The sequence below is a fragment of the Typha angustifolia genome, chromosome 1 (genome assembly GCF_048772165.1).
Source record: "Typha angustifolia cultivar Huaian chromosome 1, ASM4877216v1, whole genome shotgun sequence".
NCBI classification, from domain to species: domain Eukaryota; kingdom Viridiplantae; phylum Streptophyta; class Magnoliopsida; order Poales; family Typhaceae; genus Typha; species Typha angustifolia.
This window is the reverse complement of record NC_133239.1, coordinates 2,733,124-2,754,612: the sequence shown is the minus strand read 5'-3', so window position 1 is coordinate 2,754,612 and position 21,489 is coordinate 2,733,124. Positions and strand designations below refer to the sequence as shown.

Sequence of the window (21,489 nt, the reverse complement as noted above, 5' to 3'; positions counted from 1 at the left end):
CAAAAAAATTTATTATTTACTATTACACTTTAACATATGCTCAAGGGTGTTTTTATCGTTTAGTTTAAAACATTATCAATTCTCAATATAATTTCATTTTTCGTTAATATTTTAATATTAATTTCATATCATATTGAATTTAATTACTACTTATTATATTACTATTTAACTAAATATTAGAATATCTTATACTAGTATTAACTACTATTCTTCTAGTATTAAAATCAGAATAATAATTTTTATTCTAGCCGAACTATGAGTGCTATACAATTTATTAGGCTTCGAGTTCAACAAATATACACTTGAGCTCGTATATTATATATTATAATATAATAATATTCATATATTATAATATATGATATTTTTGTTCATCAAATTTATATAACCATTTATATTTCTCTTTCTATTTTGTTTTACGTCGCATCATAAATAATAAATATACTGTTAGCCGAAGCAAACACCAAATCATAAGAGACTAAAAAATTTGGGCCCACGGGTGCGTCGCGAGCCGGTTAGGCCATGTGACTACCTTACATCTTATTCGCCTGCGCCAACGTGAAACCCACGTGTTATCTTTTTGTCTCTACTCGTTCGTTATTGCACCGAGGAAGATAGATTCATGGAACGAACATTTCTTGTTCTTTTTGGCGGTTTTGTCTTCGAAGAAGAACCCCACTGTGACTGCACATCCGACCATCCAACTATTCCCGCCATCACGGGCTCACCACCCGAGGCCGACGAGTACTACTCCAAATATAGATAGACAAACACAACACAGAAAGCATAAGAATATATATATATATATATACGTGACTACAAATGACAATAAGTTTCCGTAAATCTAAACAGCGATCCTCCATAAATTATTATTTTTTAAACTTGTTTTCTATAATCTTGAAGTTAAATACCTTTTTGAATGAATGTACAATTAATGAGAAGGTAAGAGGAAAGAGAAAAAGAGTGAGTGTGAGTGATTCAATGATTATTGATTAAAACGATTTTTTTCAATAGTAAAATAGTATTTTGATTTATTAAAAATTATTTATTACTAATCTAAAATTATTATTTTATTTTTTGAGATAATAATACATAAATATTAGTCATAGCTATAGTTGTCATCTCTTCTCTATCTCTTTTCTAAATGTAACCCCACATACTCACATAATGTGAGTTAATACGCTGCACAATACGGAATACTATCTCTTACACTCAAGTGCAAGGTTGTAACCCTACACGTGTGAGGTTAGTATGGGTGTATTACCCCACGCACCGAGTATAGGTTATAACCCTATATACCTATGTAGTGCAGGATATTATTCTATATATCTAAGTAAGGGGTTATAACCCCATGTATCTATGTAATGTCGGATTATAATTCTGCATACCCACATAATACAAAAAAAAATTTGAAATATTATTTTTCACCGGCTCAAGAGTATTTTCATCATTTGAATTAAAGCATCATCAATTTCTAATATTTTCATATCAACTTTATATTACATCAAATAAAATTATTAGTCCTTATACTAGTATTGAACTAAACATTAGAATACTTTATATTAATATTGGTTTAGTATTATAAAATAAAATAGCTATGTCTATTCCACCCTTATTCCACAAGTAATCATAACCTTACTATACTAGTATAAGAAAATCTATTCTCGTGGATTCCACAGTTAATAGGGACTAAATGATCATTAATTTTTATCCTCAACCTTACTCTATTTTCTTTAAAAAAAAAGTGTAAAACAATTCTTATAAAACCTAAAATTGTTTACGTACGTCACAATAAGTGTCATTACCTTATCTAAATGAGACATTTGAAAGTTTTTTCAATTAGTTAATGGCATTAATATGTGGGAAGAAAAAAAAAGGAGAGGATTATCTAGATTGAGCCTTCTGAGCTGGATCCCATTATCATCATAGTATTCAGATCCCCATCCAAAGTTTATCTAGAGAAGGAGCCAAAGTGCAGAGTACATTTGGATAGATTCAGACCCTCCACTGTCTACAACTTCACATAGATCCCCTCTCTCCCTTCCATTCTTCCCTATATATATAAATATATTATCCACTGCATAACCTAAAACCTTATGAGCAACTCAAGCATGGAGTACTCCAAATTCCTCTCCACCCACAATAAATGGATCCAAGTCCAAGAAGCCGACTTAATCGATCTCCTCCAAGCCAAGAACTCCCCTCTTCTCCCCGACCAAGAGCTACGTGCCCTCGTTAACAAAGCCATGCAACACTACGAAGACTACTCGTCCGCCCGCCGCGACCTCGCGAAAGAAGACCCCACTACCCTCTTCTCCCCTCCATGGTGCGCCTCCTTCGAGAACTCCTTCTTGTACATCGGCGGCTGCCGCCCTTCCCTCTTCATCCGCCTCATCTACTCCCTCTCCGGCGAGTCCTTCGAGTCCCACCTCGACGACTTCCTCACCGGGCGACTCGACGCGAGAACCCAAGGTCTTAATGGCATCATGGCTCTCTCAGCGGGGCAACTACGGCAGGTGAACAAGCTACACTGTCGGGTTATAAAAGAAGAGGATAAGTTATCGGCGAGGTTGGCTACGCTGCAAGAAGCCGTCGCCGATAAGCCATTGCTGACGATAGCGAAGAAGAGGAAGAGAAGAGCGGAACAAGTAGCGGTCTGTTCGAGTACTAGTAGCTTTGATGGTGTTGGGATTAATGTGAAGGTGGAGAAGGCTTTGGAGAGCCACGAGAAGGGATTATGTGAGTTGCTCGGGGAGGCGGATGCGCTCAGGGTGGCGACGGCGAGGGAGTTGGTGGAGGGGGTGCTGAGCCCGAGCCAGGCCGTGGATCTGCTCGTGGCGGCGAAGCAGCTGCATCTTTCGATCCACGAGTGGGGAATGGGAAGGGATCTCCAGCATCGCCGCGGATAGAGAGGTAACATGCATGCACCGATCTCTCAGATGTTTAATTGTGTGTTTGTTTTGCTTAAGTGTTCGTGTATGTTAGCGTGTTTGGTGTATACGTATGCGTAACAAGTTATCCTAAGAATGCGAAGAATGCGGTATGATTTATTACATATAGTACAAAGAACAGTAATGGTGTTAAAAGTTGCGTAAGAAATCATACACATACGGATCCCACCTATATGTCGCCATTAATTTGCAATATCGAGCTCCTGCATGCCTTCTACGTGATTCCAGTTGTTGTTGCCGCACGAGGCCGCACGTGCCAACTTCGGTTATTTAGATCATAAGTGAATTATTCGGTATAATCATCAAATTATTCGAATTATAATCGACCTATATAAATGACAAAAGACGAATCAGGCAATCTATGATTAATAAAACATAATTGGAGCAAATCTGCCTGTTATTTCAAACCACGTTTTACTTTATTTATCGAAACAAATTCTTCGTTAAACCCCACTCTAAAAGTTCTAATCAAACTGTACGCAAAAACTACCCCTTTATACGAAATTGGCCATAATACGTCCTGGATTCCACCAACCCACAAAAGAATAGGCGATTTTGGAACGAAAGATACAGCCGCGAGACAAAAGAGGTCTTCGTCAATCACATCCGCGCCACTAAAATATCCCAATTCCAGTACTAAATACGCGTTTCTTTTACTTATAAAGACCCCCCTAAAAAACCATTAATTTCAGATAAGGATCATCCACTGCGCACGCGCAGACTTAGGCCCAGTGGTCTTCTTTCGTTTTCCCCTCTCCAAGACTCCAACAAATAGAAATCGTAAATTAAAATCCTCTCCTGGCTCCTGTCGCCGATACGGAGGATGATACTCTCCAGGAGGAGCTCGTCGTCGTGGCCGTTCTCGTCGTTCTCCGGCGAGATGGCCGTCGAGGCGATGGATTCGCCGGCGGAAGAGGAGGTGGAGGAAGAACAGGAGGAGTCGGGGGCGGAGAGGTGGTCGGAGATGCTGCCGGAGTTGGTGGAGGAGATCGTGAGGCGGGTGGAGGCCGGCGCCGAGGCGTGGCCGCAGCGGAAGGACGTCGTGTCCTGCGCTTGCGTGTGCCGGTGGTGGCGACAGATCTCCAGGGGGGTCGTTCGATCCCCGCTCGAGTGCGGGAAGATCACCTTCCCTTCCTCTCTCAAGCAGGTGGAATCTCCTTTTCTTGATCTCTCTTGGATCTGGTATTCGTTTCAATGTGATTAGGATTTGCTGATGAGAATGCCGCAGCCGAGTATATATATATATATATATATATATATTTATCTGATGATTCTAGGGTTCTTGATAGATAAAGATTACCTTGTTTTTGTTGCTTCATGTTTAGTCTCTAATTCCATGTTAATGTGATAATGGAACAGCCGGGGCCGAATGATTTCCTTATGCAGTGCTTCATCAAAAGGAACAAGAAGAATTCGATGTTTTATTTGTATCTTGGTTCGACGCAGAGTAAGTCGATGCTAGTATAGTTCTTCTTTCTTGATGTTCCTCTCTAGACATGGGCACAGTTTAGGCTCATGTATTATACATAAATATATCTTTGAAGTTCTTTAGCTATCTAATCATTATTAAGCTCTTGATATACTGATACTCTTCTTAAGTTAACAAGTTTCACACAAGTGAGAACTAAAATTTTGAGTACCAAATGCTCAAATGGCTAGTTCAGAATGTTATCTTCTAAGCACTAGCAAGCTGAGCAAGATGATTATACCTGCAATCTATATGATTAAAGGCTTTCTTGTCAATTGTCATTGTTGCATTTTGGTTTCGCATGGTTTGATGGAGTGTGGCATGTGTGATGAGCACTATGTTCCTCCTACATCTGCCGATAATACATCCCAATATAAGATTTTGTGATACTAGACAATGTGAAGTGCTGTTTCCATCTTTTCTCTCACTAAGTATATCTACAACTTTCTATAGTTTGTGTCCTGACAATACATACTTTCTTTCTCTAATTTAAATATAGTTCAAACATAATTGTGTATTGATTACTGGATTGCTTTTCTTGGTTATTATGGCCTAAAGTCTTGCGATTCTTTCATTCGCTGGTTTTTGTCTTTTTAGCATTCATGGATCCAGGGAAGTTTCTACTGGCTGCTCGAAGGTGTAGACATGGAATCCATACAGAGTATATCATCTCCCTTGATGTTGATGACGTATCCCAAGGAAACAATGCTTATGTGGGAAAGCTGAGGTGAGGCAGCAACTTTTGGTTCATCTCTTTAGGGTCATACTTGGTTTCTTGTGTTTAAATGAGTGTTGATGGAAATTCATTGGCAATATGCCTCTAGAATACTACTATTTGTGCTTTGCCTGAAGTGCTCTTCCTCGTCACAGCCGAGGAAGGTCTTCTGCTTGCCCTATTCTCAAAATCGAGATATTTTACATGTCCATTTTTTCTACATACTAAGGCATGAATTATTCTCAGGCCTTGGAAAACTAGTTGTTTTGGATCAGTTTTAGCCCATTTGAATGGAAATTCCACAAACTATGTTGAGTACCTAATTTTGTATAGTGAGATTCTTTTTTTAAACCTTAAGGACATTGGCTCCAAACTAGGTAGTGATGGAATTTGCATTCCAGCTTGTTTAAATCCAAAGGGTTTAATTTCACCATGCATTTTGTTTTTGAGGCCCTTCAAGACCTAGTTCTACATTTTCTCCCGAAGAGACGATTTTTTTCCCTTTTGTATTCTATATTCTCGTTATTGTAGAGTCCAAGCAAATCTATTATTGTGTTTGTGGGTTTATCTCTGTCTAAATCCTTGTTTAAAAGCTTCTGAAAAATTATTTGTCCAAATAATACCTAGTTCAGCTCATATAACATTTAGTTTCAATTTTATTTGTGCTTGAATTAACTTGGCTCGAAATTAGGCTCATCACATTTGAGTTACTCATAAAATCCAAGTTTGGCTTGAACATTTGGGTCAAAATAGCCAAACTTGATCACACCTTGGTTCCACATGATTAGCTCATTACATGTGTACTAGTCAATAGACTTTGGGGCACTAGAGTGAGAAACACTTGACCAGCCTTATCTAACCAAACCTGCCCACGGCAAGCCAGGAAGGTTTGACTTGGCAAAGGATGCTAAGTGGTTTATGTATATCCAGAAGCAATTTTATAGCTAATTTGGATTAATGGTTTTGATCATATACCAGAAGGTTGAAGAATAATACTTTCTTTATATTGTGATGATTTCTTCTCAAAAGCATATTTTCAAGATATTATTTTCGGAAAACAGTAGTATCTAGTACTTAATATGAATGTAAACCATGCTATCTTTAATTTCATATCATGATGAGTTTTTTTTTCTTGATTTACAATTCATAGGACCAATTTTGACTACAAGACCCTTGTTTTTTCAGAACGTGCTGAAATTTCATGATAGGAACTATACTGAATATTTTATATTAATTTCTTTTTCTTAACCTTACTATGCATCTCTAGCTTTATTTCTCCAGGCTACCTGTTTATATAGATGTTTTCTTTCATAGGATTGGGTTGTGTTCTGGCACACATCCATAATCATCTTGCCTTGATATGTGCCTCGCAGATCTGATTTCTTGGGGACAAAGTTCATAATATATGACAGCCAGCCACCATACAATGGCGCAAAGGCATCGTGCAGCCGATCTAGCAGGCGTTTTGCAAGCAAGCAAATCAGTCCCCAAGTCCCTGCTGGAAATTTCGAAGTAGGGCAGATCTCATACAAATTCCTCCTCAAATCAAGAGGACCAAGAAGAATGCACTGTACTCTGCAGTGCCCTTCATCTCAGGAAAGCAGAGAGGACGATTCTCTCAAGTCACAGTTACTGAACCCTGCGAACACCACACTCCTGAGAAATAAAGCTCCGAGGTGGCATGAGCAGCTTCAATGCTGGTGCTTAAACTTTCATGGTAGGGTCACAGTTGCCTCGGTGAAGAACTTTCAGCTTGTATCAGCGGCAAATTCTGGTCAACCTGGTGGTGTCGGGAATGAGGAGACAGTGCTGCTCCAGTTTGGGAAGGTTGGTGATGACATGTTTACTATGGACTACCGGCAGCCACTCTCAGCCTTTCAGGCATTTGCCATTTGCCTAACCAGCTTTGGTACAAAGCTTGCCTGTGAGTAGCAACCTCCTAACCTGTTCAGCGGGATCGGAATATTATTTCTGTCATCTCTTTGTGCAAATGATAGTTTTTGTAGCTTTTGGGACGTTGAAAATTTTGCTTGTTTTCCATTGTTAGCTTTTAACTGAAATAGGATGAAACTCTTTTGTCTTTGTGTGTATATATGTATACGATGCTGTTGATACGATGAAGCAACACAATACTAGAGCTGGGCCAGAGACTTGGCCCAACATCCATTTCTGCTTTAGCCAGGCTCGATAAAACTCCAGCCCATTGATTTTTATTTCATATTATTATTATTTTTTGTGAGAAATAGTGAAAAGTAATTGGTGTTACAGTTAAACCAATGCTGGCCCAATGATTATTGCTGAATGCTCTGTATATAAGACATCAGCCTTTATATCAGGATGTGTAAAATTGCCTAGAGTCCAACATAAGCGTATATTTTCTTCAAGATGAATTTTTGCGTCATATTCGTTTTCTGTTCCTCTGCTTGCGAATAAGTGATGATCCCTCATTGGTTAAGCCAATATAGAGTTTGTGGTCCATGGGAATCTTTGTTTTGCATTAATCGTACTTAACATAATGAGCAAGCATGGATAAAACTAAGATGAATACAGATAGATGAATATGAACATCGAAACCAAACATGAATACTTTGTTATCAAAGATTTCTTCTGGATAACTTTTATCATGAAGATTCTTGTGACAACTGTTAGGTTTACAACAACCGGCATCATTAACACATGGTAAGCCTGGACTACTTAATAATCTCCGGCTTCTCCAGCTTCGCAATTAAGATACAGGAATGCAGTTCCATTGTTCCAATCATAGCCAATTTCCTTGCTAAGTAATGTCCACAGCTCCAATCATGAACAACAAGACATACTCTTTCCCCTAATAAAGGAAGAGAAGAAGAAGAAGAATAACAAGAAATAAGTAGATAGAGATTGGCCTCCTCCTCCAGCTTAACTTATTAATGATGATGTGTAGTTCAATGGAATGTGTGAACATAACTGTTGTTTAATTGAAGAAAGTGGGAGTATTTTAAATCAGACAATGATGGGTTTCTTTGATAAATAGTCAGTATCTTTTTAATTACTCCACTTCCTATTGAAAGGTGAACTTCTCTTCTCTATTTTTTTATAAATTTTTGGCTCCATAAAATTTCTACACTAAGAAAAGGAGCTGATGTCCTTTTTTTAATTAAAAGAGGAGCTGTCACAGGAGCTGAATTACATTTCTACTATGATTAAGCCACCCTCCAGAAATGCTAAACTTAAGGATGTTACCAAACTCAGGGACAGATAAAAAGGAGTCCTCTGAGACATCTCACAGTCACAACTTAACCCAGACCTAGCAATCCAGTCAGTTGCTCCGTTATAGATGTGTAAGAGGATTTTAATTACCTTATGGCATCTGTATCAAGCTAAGATTTGTTACTCTAAAAATCTTAGTTTCTAATCGATATTTTTGGATGAAGAGATTTATATGGATCAACGAGAAACCTGCAATATAAAAAAAACTATTAGGTAACTGAGTAAAAATCAATTAGAATAGTTATTATTGTGAAATAGATGTATCCAAACATCCATTCACAAATTTATTTATTTATGTTAAAATGGCATGATAGAAATTAATATTTCTAATAGCAATCACCATCTAGGCAGCCGCCGGCCTTTTCATATTAATATCTTATATATTTTTTTCATTGCTTCATCTATGCTTGCTTTAGTATTGGCTTGGATCAACTAGATTCATGAGGGATATTATGGGAGTACCTTATTCTAGTGACATGTTGTGCCTGTGATTGCTGTATCTTCTTTGCCCATATTTACTATTGCACTGTTAATATTTTATCAAATTGTGGGGACTTGTTTAAATTAATTTTTTATTTCTTTTGTGCATCAGACTTGTAATCTATTGGTAGTAATCTGTTTGTTAGAAATTTCTAATTGAAATGAATGATACCTCATCTAAAACTAAAGATGGCGAAAAATTTCCAGAGTCGATAATCCAATATAGGAACTTGACTTTTAAATGGATTTGAATTTAGTTTAATTAGATTCGGGTCATAAATAGATCAATTCGTCTAACCCAATTATCAAACAGATCGTTTTCATATTTATTATCCCAATCCACTTAACTCATTATGATCCGACTTGCTAATCCATTTATGATATGATAACACGTTTATAATTTGACTAACCAATTTATAATACACAGGAAAATTATAACCCCAAAAAATATGTCTATAACATGAATATAATATATAAATTTTAATAACTTATGTCAACCCATAATTCGTTTGTTAGTCGTTTAATAATCAAATCATATCGTCTTCATGTTCAAAATTTTTAAATTCATATTTAAAAATTTTGAATTCGAAAACGACCCAAACCCGGCTAATCTAATGTGATTTCCAACCCTACCTACAACCTACCTTTCCCCTCTTTATATATATATATATATATAAAAAACCGTAATGGTACTTTTACAATCTTTCGAGAATAATGGAAAGGAGGGACAGTGGTACTTTTCTATAAACTTCCATTTTCAAAGTCACTTTCTTTCCTCTGCTGCCATCAAACAGAACACGCTGATAGAAATTGCAGGAAGAGGACGGAAAGTGAGAGAAGAACACAGTCAATGGAATTGAAGCAAAAATCCGAGTTAGAAAGGTTGAAAACCAACAGAGGAAATAGTCAAACACCTGAAAGTATAGCTTCCAAAATTCCAGTTTCCTTTTCCCTTTCAATGACGGATTTGATATTAATAATTTACGACTAAACGACATAAAAATTCATGCTTACGAACAACAAGTACAACGAAATCAACTGTGAATACTAAATAGGAATTGTGTGCTTGCTATAGAAGACTTGAGTTTTATATCTGAAGGGGGAAGAAGGAACCCAAGGTTCCAGAAAAAGGGTGCTGGTGCCATCCTGAATCCTTTTCTACAGTGCAGCGTTGTAAATGGAGATCAAGATCACCCATTGTTTGCTTGTGGGAATGTTTCCAATACTAATGAACCTTCCATTGTTTGTAGATTTTCTTTTTCCCCCATTTTTTTGATGTAATATAAATATTTTAATAAAATATTGATAGTGGGTTTAAAGTATATAGATATATAAAGAATAATAAGCCAAAAGAAAAGGTGGTCAAAAGACGAGAGCCCTTGCGACTCGCGAGTAGCCACGGCACCCGTGAATAATAATACTTCGTACTATTGCGCTTGTTAAGAACCTCGTGACGACACGTGTCCCCTCCAACTTTTCTTCCATACCAGGTTCGTGGAGACGCCACGTGCGCTGCTCATGGTTAAAGACGAGTCCGATCCTCGACTCATGGATCCCAAGAGATTAAGCTCGAGCTCCCCGACTCACCGCGCACTCCAACCCCAACCCTGCGGTCCGCGAATTCGTCGACGGATTCCTTCGCCGGAGGTAGGTCGAGATTTCGATGCGTTTTTTTAGTTCGTCGCCGTGGGTGATGCCTTCTGGCTCTTTGGTTTCTCTTCCCGATCGTTACCGGATAGGGTACTGTTCGTCCGTAGTACTTCTCGATTGGGAATATAAGTTCCTGGTTGGTTCGGGTTGTTCTTTGGCTTTTGGGTGTTCGTTTGTCGTGAGATTTGATGATGATCGGAGGCGGGGAAGGAACGATTGGGGCCAATTGGGCTGCTTTAAGGAGAAGGAGTCATCCTCGGTGTCGCCTACTTCTTCTTTTGGTCCTATTATGTTGCAATTCGGTTTCTTCTTTTCCAATTCATGCTATTGTTCTTCAGTTGGTATTAATTAAGCGAAGAGGATAGCAGGAAGATGGTAACTTGTTCAGGAATGAAGGAGACGTATTAAAACAAACAAGTGGACGGAGAAAAAACATTATTATTATTATTTTGAAATGGCTAGAATTGTGACCCGTGCTTTGTGCTATATCTGTTGTCTAGATTGAGGATCTTAGTACTCCTGTAGATATGCTTGTTCATGGTAGCCTTTTCCTTTCTAATATGAGAATCTGGAATCATTTTTTATCTCCTATTGTGAGTTTGGAGAAAATTTGCAAGTATTTCGATCTATTCTCAATGCTCCTCCATTTTGGTGCTGATAAAGATGGAAAAGAATATAGTCTCAATGAAGATATCTTGTTATATTTTCTCATATAATTATACGAACTGCATCTAAAATTCTTTCATAGTATTGGATACAGGGGGAGCAAGAAATTTCATCTTCCGCGAAAGGAAGCACCAAGTTCTTTCTTGATTGATTGATTCTCTGGTTAAGAATTTGCAAATTTGCTGCAAGGTGTCTTTGAGTTGCTGCAATTGTCCTTCTGTATTGTCTTATTGCTTGTTCCTTTCTGCACTATGCCCGCCATCAAGCGACTATACAACGCCTGTAGAGAATCATTTTCTACTGATGGACCAAAATCTGCAGAAGGTCTTGATCATGTTCGATCTATACTAGGTGAGATTATATTTAGAAATATCTTTTTCACTATGTACATTCTTTAAGAGTTATATCTACTCATGCTGCATAAGGCATGGAACTTATAAGGCATTTACATACAGAAATTGCCAATTATTTGTTACAAAGCCAACTTTGTAGAATTGTACTTGTTTAAATGCATGATCTTTTACTGATGTGAACCACTAAAGATGTATCTTAATAAATAGTTGTATGTAGTACTTTTCTTTTTAATTTTGTTACCTCCTCTTATCATGCTCATATATCTCAGATGGGTGTTGCCACTTACAGAATTTTCCTTTTTCCCTAAAGGGATTATGATGATCGAGTATACATTAGAGGCATTCCTCCATTTTAACCATCCTATAAAGATTCTGTGCTCAATATCCTCATCAACCTTCTCTTCATATTGAATTGTATATTCAAGATAATGATATACTCTCCTTTTAATTTTTCTTTTTTAATATAATTCAAATCTTTTGATTCCAAGTTTCTCCATGCTTCTAAGATGATATTCAATCTCATCTTAGCGCATAAATAATGTCATTACTAATTAGTAAATAACATAATAAAGGAATCTTGTACATTGTTTTCATTTACTTCATCTAAAATTAATACAAATAATTAAGGAATTAATGTTGAACCCTCATGCAACTTTATGGCTAAATAAATATGTAGTTTCATGTTGACCGTAGCGGTGTTAGAGCACAGTAACATATGTTTCCTTGAAACATGGTGAAATAATTAAACCTACCTGTAGATGGTTCTACAAATATGCGTTGGATAATTTCCCTTATATAGTTTTGTTAATGGTTTGAAGTGTCATCCAAAATTGAGATGTTTCGTTGAAACGTTTCACGTTTCACGTTTCACGTTTCATGTTTCATGTTTCATGTTTCAGTCCTATTTGATCTGAAATTGGCTCCCGAAACTAGCATCCAACCGAAACAACTTAACAATATTTTTTTAAATTATGTTCTAAGTTCTAAGCTGGATTTGACTTGAATCCAACTTGTACCTAACTCAATATCAACTCATTGCTTAAATGTTATTAGATTTTGTGTGATGCATTGAAAGAAAAGATAAAGATACTATTTATTAAAAGAAGTCCGAAATTGATACAACGAAACCAGAACTGAAACTGACCAAAATGTTTCGTTTTTTAACCAAGCCGAAACAAAAATTAAAACTGAAACTTCGAACTATGGTTTTGTGCATAGGCATCTGATATATGTAGAAGGAAGCACAACACAGAATGTTGCTAAGATCATTACTTCTCTATTTGTTTTGATCTTTTAGTACTTGCAATTGTAGTTTTAGTACCTCATATTGTCATATTAACTTAACAGCTAATATGCAGTCCATGAGTTATGTATGGCAGCCTTTAAATTATCTTGCAACTCATAAGGTATTTAGAGTGACTGAAGAAACTTCTGATGAATCCCTTTTTCTGAACTTCCAATCCAGTAAACTAGTATCCATTGTGAATTTCTGTGATATAAAATACTGACATATTTGAGGTATAAAATGCATCAGTGGTTTAACAGAGATTTTCAATTTGTTTAGAACTTCTTGAAACATAAGACTGAGGAAGATGATGAGCATTTTAAGGATTAAATACCTAACTCAATAGAAATCTACACAAATGTGTTAACATTAATAGAAAGGATCTCTTTGAAGTTGACAAGCTTTCGTATATTCAGATTGTTAGCTTGGGATTCAAAGGTACTAATGGTTGGATAAATTTAGGTCTTTTATAGAAAATGCTAGAGTATTGATGAATATTTATATTATCAATAAGAATAGTAAAATTTATTTTCTATTAAGCCATTTTAGAGCTCTTTAGACCAATGATCAATCAATTTTGCCATTTATACTTCCTTGCTCTACTGGGTATCAACTTCGTCACTTAAACAGTTCAATATATTATCATATGGTATACTTTCCGAAATGAAGACACAGGGATTTTAAAACTTTCAGTATATATCTGTGTGTGTTAAATCAGATACTTGGTGGAAATACCAGATGCTTGTTTGTCGCATATCTGAAGTGCGTCAGTCATTGCCACAGCACCAAAATTAGTTGTCTGTGCTTCGTAGATTGTTGTGCTTTCTCATTTACCTCCTGGGAGAGACCCAATCAATATTAGAATGATCATTTGCATTTATAGGAGTTAAGCAGATCTCATTGAGTATTAATATGGTTTCTTCCTTATGACATGATGTTTTCTTAGTAACTTGAGATGCCTGTGATGCATATAATCAGAATGGCATAAAACATGTTTCACAAGAAGAGAATTTTTCTGCTGTATTTTGATGCCTTAAATGCATTGTACTACTTTCTGCTTTCTTATCTTGTGATTTGGTTACATAGTTGCATTATTATTGTGCAGGATAGAACAATTGTATAATTCTTACGCTTATTGTTCTTATGAATTTTATTATGTATCTGTTTCTATTTCAATTAGTATGAACCTGTGCAGAATGTTGTTGTATAATTCTTAGTTAATTCCGAAGCACCTGTAAGCCATCTGGTGAGGATTTTATGATAGTTTCCACTTTTTGACTCACAACTTTCCAGACAAAATCAAACCATCTGATGTGGGTCTTGAACAAGAAGCTCAACTTCTACGAGGTTGGAAAGGTTCAACACGTGGTCCAAATGGGAAAAAAGGGCGTAATGGGAGCAATCAGTATTTGCCTCCCATTCAATATCTGCATATACACGAATGTGAAAGCTTCTCTGTACGTCTTTTCCTTTTGTCTTTGTATTGTTTTAAAATTTTAAGCTTATTACATGCCTTCCATCCTTCTAGTGGTGTTCAACGTATTGAAATAATGATTTCTAAGAAATTAGTTATATTACAGAGCACAAGTAATGTTCTGAAGATCCTTCTGAAATTCTGTGCAGATTGGTATATTTTGCATGCCACCATCATCCATTATTCCACTTCATAACCATCCTGGGATGACCGTACTAAGCAAACTTCTTTATGGTACATTGCATGTCAAATCGTATGATTGGATTGATATAAATGGACTGATGGATCCCTCACAAGGTGATTTTCTTTCTGTATTTTATGCATAGTTTGCTATTCCTAAGTTACTGCATGTACTGATAGCTATAGGCGAGTTTTTGCTTGAATCCTCATGTCAGGTAAAATGTATGAATGTATTGGTCATTTAGTTGATAGTTGTACGGTACTAACATGCTATGCATAGAAACTTGATCATAGATAGTAACATGGATACTGATCTTAAATAATATTAGTCAGAAGGCAAAACCTACTGTCATCACGAATCAATTATCAGGATTAAAGATTAATGGTACATACAGTTTGGAACAAGTGGTAGTATAAAAAAAAGGAGAAGGAAAAAAAAAGGGAAATATCAAGGAGAGTTTGCAACCTAAGTATATTTAACACATGCAAAAAAAGGATGCAATATATGAGTGGCACTACTGGGGACGTTGCAATGGTGAAACCATATATAGAATGCTTGCAAAAATGGTCAGGAAGGTTCTTCATCATAGTTTCTTGTTTTTGTCAGAAAGATTTTTGAACCTTTTTGTAGAAAATGATGTACTATCTTGTAATTAACAAGATTACTGATGACTTTTAGGATGTTCTAGAATTTACATTATATGTGGGAATAGTGGATCACTCACAAGTCACAATATTGAAAAGGCTATCATAATCTCCTTTTCTACTAATCACGGGTCTTGTGAGAATGATATTTTTATATTAGATGCCTTTGTACTGCTGTAGAAATAATCATGCAATTTTATTTGTACTGACTGGGAAGTGTATTTTTAACTTATGATATTAAATAAATAAATACACAACTCTAAACTTATTAATCAGAAAAAAGTAGCCATCTAAAGAAAGCATGGAAAGCATATATGAAAAACAATCTAAAATCAACGTGCACATATCAAAAGTATATATTGGAGATAAGTGGAACTGAAACCCACAAAATTGGGATGATGATCATCATGCAAATTCCAAATATAGATGCCCAGATTCATAAACAATCAGCACACACAATAAAATCTAAAATCAACTTTTACTTACAAAAGAATCTTCCTTGCTTACCAAAAGTAAATAATCGAAGTCTCTCTTCTATTTTGCCTGTGGGACTTATTATTTGTCTATATTGTGATTTTCTCCATACAGATAATATGCTAGATCTTTCAAATCCCTACTCACATTTTTCTGTTATTTTAAATATTGGGAACTTGAAATCTAATAACACATACATCATATGTGCTATGAGCTTCTGCCTAAACCGATATCTCAAACTAACATTGTTAGTATCTCATACATGCCATGATAATGAAAGTACCATGACTTCAAATTCTGTATGGCACTACTGAAGTTATATTTTTTATAGGATCTGCAGCTAGACCTGCAAAGATTATTAGAGATGGTGAAATGTCCGCCCCCTGTGGATCAACAGTTCTTTATCCCACAAGTGGTGGCAACATCCATTATTTCAAAGCGATTACACCTTGTGCTCTGTTTGACATTCTATCGCCTCCTTACTCATCGGAAGATGGACGACACTGCTCATATTTCCGGAAGTCCTCACCAAACAATCATTCTGGTAAAGAATGCTCATATACCACACTAGATCGCCTCTATAAGCTGTCGTCATCATGCAACTTAAAAACCTGTCAACCTTCTTTCTTGACTGTCTTAGGTGCTTTGCCAAGCGGAACAGATGCCTCAGAAGTGGTTTGGTTGGAGGAGTATCAACCTCCTGACAGCTTTGTCATCAGGAGGGGGTTGTACAAGGGCCCTGTTGTAGGTACGTGAAGGTTCTCTCTCTGTTGTAAGTTGTAACATTACAATCAGATTGACTCTAGTTAGAGGTAAACATGAAAGCGAGATATCTGCTCTTATATGCCTTTTTTCTCTCTCCTTTTTGCTCTGTAGACGGTAATAGTTACTCCTGCAGAGTTTCTAATATGTAGCTCATAATTTGGGATGTACATGTCAATGTAAACCTTTGGTTCAATGATTTCACCTTTTCCAAATGAAGGAAATGAGGTGTACTGCTATTTATCTTCTTGCTTCAGGATCCTTTTTTATTTATTTTTAATTACAGTCATTTGGTCATACTTCAATATTGTATTCTATTGTATTTTGTGGCGCATTAGGTTCCTTCAAAAGATTTTTTGAATCGGAAATTTAGTAACTATAGTGATGAGAGTAGGGTTTTTTATTTTTTTGACCAATTTGAGGATCTAAGTCCACCCTAAGTGCTCTTTTATCTGTTGCGGATTGTAGAATTTTGGGTCACTAATAAATATAAAATGGGCAATGGCCAATTTCTGTCCGGATCCATCTCTTATTTTTATTCTTTTTGAGGAAAAATTAATCGGATGTAGGTTGCTCTTGAAGCTTAATAAGAGCAGAATGGGTTGGTGTTATTTTATTTTTTTTTAATAATTTTATTTTATGTAAAGCAGAATGGCTCGGTGAGAATGACGTGGTAAATCGTGTTATTTGTGCCGTGACAGGTGATCCTCTGTAGCTCTGGCTGCAGGAATTTCCTGGAGTTGGGGTGTGCTTGACGCCCGTTTTGCTGTAGCCAAACTAATTAACGTTTTAGATCTTGCAAATAATCCTCCATTTGTGAAGACTAGCACAATAATCCTTAAATCTTTTTTACATGTGCAATCCAGAGTAAAATTACACGCTCCAACCACTAGTTTCACTTCGTTCAATTCAATCTAAAAGAAATACCCAAAATTTTCTATTTATCTTACAAAGGAAAATTAGTTTTATTTCGCTGATGAATTTATTTTTAATCAAATTGACTGCTAAAATAGGAACCTTGAATTTAACTAATGAAACAAAAGGGTTGAAATGTAGGTCTGCTGCATATCAATTTAATGTATGAGCAAATATAATTTGTGTTGGTATATCTTCCTGGCAATTCATATAAAGATTTCAGAACAAGGACGACGACAACTATATTTCCTTTCAATTCGTCTCGTTAAAGATAAATCTCAAACTCCAAATCATGGCATCACAGTGCAAAACAATTATTGATCCAAGGAAAAAAAAATGTGGATAAACCGGATTATCCTGCTCTCCAGATCACAGACACAAGAGTACTGTGGAAGGACAAGTTGAAGAATGTACTCTGACATGGTCTTGTAAATGATAAATAAAGTGCAGGAAATCCTACTCTAAGAAAGGCTAATGCAAGCAATCAGAGTCCAATTGCATCTTATAACTAAATATCAGATCTACAGATAACAATAAGAATAAGCAGTTAAGCACAGACATAGCAGAAGGAATATATATACTAATATACAAATGGATGAATAAGTAAATATGAAAGCAGAGACTAGACGATCGACAACAATAAGAGAGAAGATTGGAGAGAGAGAAAGAAGATCAAAGAAGACATAAGCATCTGTTTTCTTTTATAAGGTAAGCCCAAATATATTTTTTATAGTTGACTGAAAACAACAAATAGTTTCCCACACAAATCAACAGATACTCAAGAACACATTTTCAGACAAGCATACAAAGTAAATAACATGTAACAAGTACTAGCCAGCAGCACAGAAGAAGCAAGTTAACTGAAGGCATTTAAAGACAAAAAGAGGAATAACATATTGGACCACCAGTCTGGGTATATGAAATAATTTGCAGTAATTGCAACTGGTTTACTTGGATTCAAAGATTTGAATTTCTCTTATAGTAAAGGTACAATGAGTTGTGAACTTTTATGGATTGGGAGTTTATATATGAAACTATATTATTGTAACTGAGATGCTATACTTGAAAATACATACAGATATGATATATTAAAAATGTAATTGAGATTTCCAACAGAACAACAGATAATAGATCCCAGCTACTTAATGCCGAAGTAGGAACAGCGGGGGATTATTGCTACCTATACGCTCTCTGGGAATCACAAGCCGGCACGAGGTAAGCGCCACCAAAGACTTCTTGTCATGCTAAATCTCCGATTTTAGGGATGCAGGCTTTGCGAGCACCTAAAGGATAAAAGAAAGAACATTATGAAACAGCTTTGAAGTGCAGCACATTAATCACAATACAAATAATGTGAGAAGAAGAATACTTCTGCAAAGCGTATCTGACGGTTCTGTGGTTTTGAAAGCTTACTGCTGGTCTCCAGCTTCGGATAAGTCGATGCATGCAAAGCTTGTTTCTTGGGCTGGAATTGGATACCTAAAAACGACTGCGAAGATGGCTTTTTTGATGACACAGTAGGCAAAGTGCGAGAAAGCCAGGAATCAGAAGGTGATTTAGGCAACTGTAGAGGGATTGTAGATGGCAAGCGAGTAACATCCTTCTTAACATGATCACCTTCCAAATGCAGCGGGCCATCATTATCGATGTCCTGCTTCGAGATTTTGTTGCCATCCATCTCTCCATCTTTTGGTCTTTCCAAGCAATTTGATAAACGGGGCACGACAATCACAGCAACTTTATGCTGCAATTCATCACTTTCATGAGCTTCTACAATACAACCTTCTTCCATTCTCTGACTTCTTTCTCCAAGCTCAAAATCATTCTCCCCTGAATTTACCTTGGTGCTGATCTCCGTAACGACATCTAAATAACTTGATTCTGAATCTCGTGTATCCTGCATATTAACAGAATCAACACAGAGAGTTTTCTCCCCTGCAGGGCTCATAGAACCCGATCCCTGCCGACTGCTGTGAGGGGTTGTCGCTTCCCAGTAATGCTCACTATCTTTCTCACATGAGTCGGATTGATCAGTCCTGCTACTCCTCCCCTCTCTAATTGGAACTCCAAGAGAACTTTTCTCATTGCGAACTGGAGATGCAGGACCTTCATCTTGATAAGGTGATATCCCTTCTCCTGTAGACCGATGAAAAGGTGAGGACCCATCCGCCGTCTGCGAATCACTCCAGTAGTTAAGCTGGTTGGACTCGCTGGTCAACTTACTCCCATCTTCCACTTGTGGTTGATATCTCTGCCCCATCTTGTGCTTATAAACTGCATCCCATGAATGCTATAAAAGAAGAGTAAATGAACACCATTTTAGCCAACAATAGTCAAGAACACTTAAACAACTAAAAAATGAGACCTTCCATAGCTCATTTTACCTCATCTTCCACATGACCAAGAGTTGCATTAACTGAGCTTCTGATCAATGGGCTACCAGACCTCCGTCCTCGCGGCGGTGGCAGCCGACCTCGGACCTTTACTCCAGGCACTGGATTTAGGAGACAAAAGGAGCTCTTGAGACAAAATTTAGGAAGCAGTCCACAACCCTTTGAAGGTAAATATCGTTTATCATCATAATCCTCATCCTCTTCCTCATCTTCCTCATAGCTCACCCCTCCCTCTACTCCTTTTGCATACTGCGAAACAAAATTAGGTGTATGCTGTCGCGGAAGCTGAACCGGCCTCCGGTGCTCTCCAGCCATAATCGTCTCCACTGGCTTCGCTGCTTGCCGCCCCTTCCTGAATGTATACTGCGGCGACCCTATGGCCACTGCCTGGGCGGCCGGCAAGAATCTCCCCATCATAAAATCCTTTACTTGCGGGTCTGTGGAGAATCCCCCTGAAGTGTTCGCAGAATCCGGCAAACCGCTCATGCCGCTGACGCTGCAATTCATGAAGAAGGATTCCGTCCGCGATAGCGTGTCGAGCGCATCCGAGAAATTGTCTTCTTCCTCCTCCTCGTTCTTGTCCTCCTCCTTCTCATCATCACCAATATTATTATATACTACATTTCTCTCCTCCTGTTGCTTCTCAACCATTTCTTGGAACACCTTGTCTTCCCGACGCACCGGCTCCTCCGGAGGAGGCAGCGGATTCTCCACAGGAGGCTTCGCCTCGACGGTGGGAGAAGAACGGATCGTCCGGCGAGTCCGGACGCTGTTTCCGACGCAAGGTGGGAGTTTGGGAGCCATGGGAGGGCGGGAGGGGGAGGAATTTGAGTTTGGGCTGCCCTTGGGCTGCCCGGGGCGTTGCTCCCAGACGAAGGGGACGACCCCGGGGTTACGGACCGGGCCAGATTTGAGATCCGACTTATAAAACGGAAGGCTTGATCGTCTCCGATTCATCAAACCCTCATCTTTACCTTTCTCCAGAGAAGACGAAAACGCCGTCGCCGTCGCCGCGGCCGAGAAGCGCCGCACGGAGAGCAGAGGCGCCTCGAAGTCTAAGCGCTTGTCTGCCATAGAGCATCACCTTCCTCCTCACGATTTTGAGATCGAATTGGAGGGATATAAATATATATATGTATATATATCGCCAAATCTACCGCCAGATAAAGGAAGGGAAATCGGCGAAATATGGCATCGAATTGGGAAAGAATTTAGAGAAGATATAGTGAATAACGATCCTACCTTTTCTTTTACCAAAGTAGGTTGGATTGCGCAATGGAGGAAAAAGAGAAGGAAAGGGATTGTCTGAGAAAGAAGCGAACTTTGCTTTCTTGCTTGAAGAGAGAGAGAGAGAGAGGAAAGGGATGGAGTTGGACGGATCTATACGTCGGAGTTGGACTCGTTTACTGTCTGTTCTTTTTGCGCACCGCCCCCTATAAGTTCCGAATTATTGCATAAGTCCTCCTTTTGACACATTTGCTAATCCCACCTCCTTTCTAAATTTTATTCGCAAAGTTCCCCAGATCATTCTGTCGAAAGGACAAAAATGTACGAAAATATTTCCTAATGAATAAAATCGTTCTCGCAATAAACTTAATGGGAGGTGGTGATCTGCATAAAGCCTTTTTTTTCCTTTGCGTGGGAAGTTGTGGGTGGCTGTGGCCTGTGGGTGCGTTTACTTATTAGAGCCAGAAGGGTTTGGGATCTCGTGGGTAAACAGAAACCTCTTCTTTAATTAAAAGAGTGGAGTGTTAATGAGTGAGATTGGAGATTGGAGAAGGCAGCAGCACGAGAGTAGGATCTGGTTCCGGGTTTAACTCCAAAACGCTTAT

At 37.7% G+C, this 21,489-nt stretch overlaps 4 protein-coding genes across 6 annotated transcripts; 3 read left to right on the top strand and 1 right to left on the bottom strand.

Annotated features, from left to right (window-relative positions):
- The first annotated feature begins 2,013 nt into the window (after window positions 1-2,013).
- Window positions 2,014-3,264, top strand: LOC140770518 (protein DOG1-like 3). The gene has a single exon (XM_073111779.1). It carries the CDS (start codon window positions 2,094-2,096, stop codon window positions 2,904-2,906), a length of 813 nt encoding a protein of 270 aa, XP_072967880.1. The 5' UTR covers window positions 2,014-2,093; the 3' UTR covers window positions 2,907-3,264.
- Window positions 3,265-3,637: 373 nt separating this feature from the next.
- LOC140770426 (tubby-like F-box protein 1) lies at window positions 3,638-7,406 on the top strand. The gene is made up of 4 exons (XM_073111661.1): window positions 3,638-4,095; window positions 4,308-4,395; window positions 5,014-5,143; window positions 6,505-7,406. The coding sequence occupies exons 1-4, from the start codon at window positions 3,772-3,774 to the stop codon at window positions 7,061-7,063; spliced, it is 1,101 nt and encodes a 366-aa protein (XP_072967762.1). The 5' UTR covers window positions 3,638-3,771; the 3' UTR covers window positions 7,064-7,406.
- A 2,976-nt stretch (window positions 7,407-10,382) lies between these two features.
- On the top strand, window positions 10,383-16,592 carry LOC140766805 (plant cysteine oxidase 4-like). 2 transcript variants are annotated; one of them, XM_073106471.1, is made up of 6 exons: window positions 10,383-10,507; window positions 11,271-11,527; window positions 14,108-14,271; window positions 14,438-14,585; window positions 15,928-16,131; window positions 16,228-16,592. In XM_073106471.1, the coding sequence occupies exons 2-6, from the start codon at window positions 11,428-11,430 to the stop codon at window positions 16,341-16,343; spliced, it is 732 nt and encodes a 243-aa protein (XP_072962572.1). In that variant the 5' UTR covers window positions 10,383-10,507; window positions 11,271-11,427; the 3' UTR covers window positions 16,344-16,592. The 2 variants fall into 2 exon arrangements, with proteins under 2 accessions (XP_072962572.1, XP_072962564.1); XM_073106463.1 differs by having other exon boundaries at window positions 15,919-16,131.
- A 1,447-nt stretch (window positions 16,593-18,039) lies between these two features.
- On the bottom strand, window positions 18,040-20,999 carry LOC140765493 (uncharacterized). 2 transcript variants are annotated; one of them, XM_073104614.1, is made up of 3 exons: window positions 19,649-20,999; window positions 18,634-19,554; window positions 18,040-18,547 (listed from the first exon to the last, which is right to left on the bottom strand). In XM_073104614.1, the coding sequence occupies exons 1-3, from the start codon at window positions 20,729-20,731 to the stop codon at window positions 18,509-18,511; spliced, it is 2,043 nt and encodes a 680-aa protein (XP_072960715.1). In that variant the 5' UTR covers window positions 20,732-20,999; the 3' UTR covers window positions 18,040-18,508. The 2 variants fall into 2 exon arrangements, with proteins under 2 accessions (XP_072960715.1, XP_072960724.1); XM_073104623.1 differs by having other exon boundaries at window positions 18,678-19,554.
- Between the last annotated feature and the right edge of the window lie 490 nt (window positions 21,000-21,489).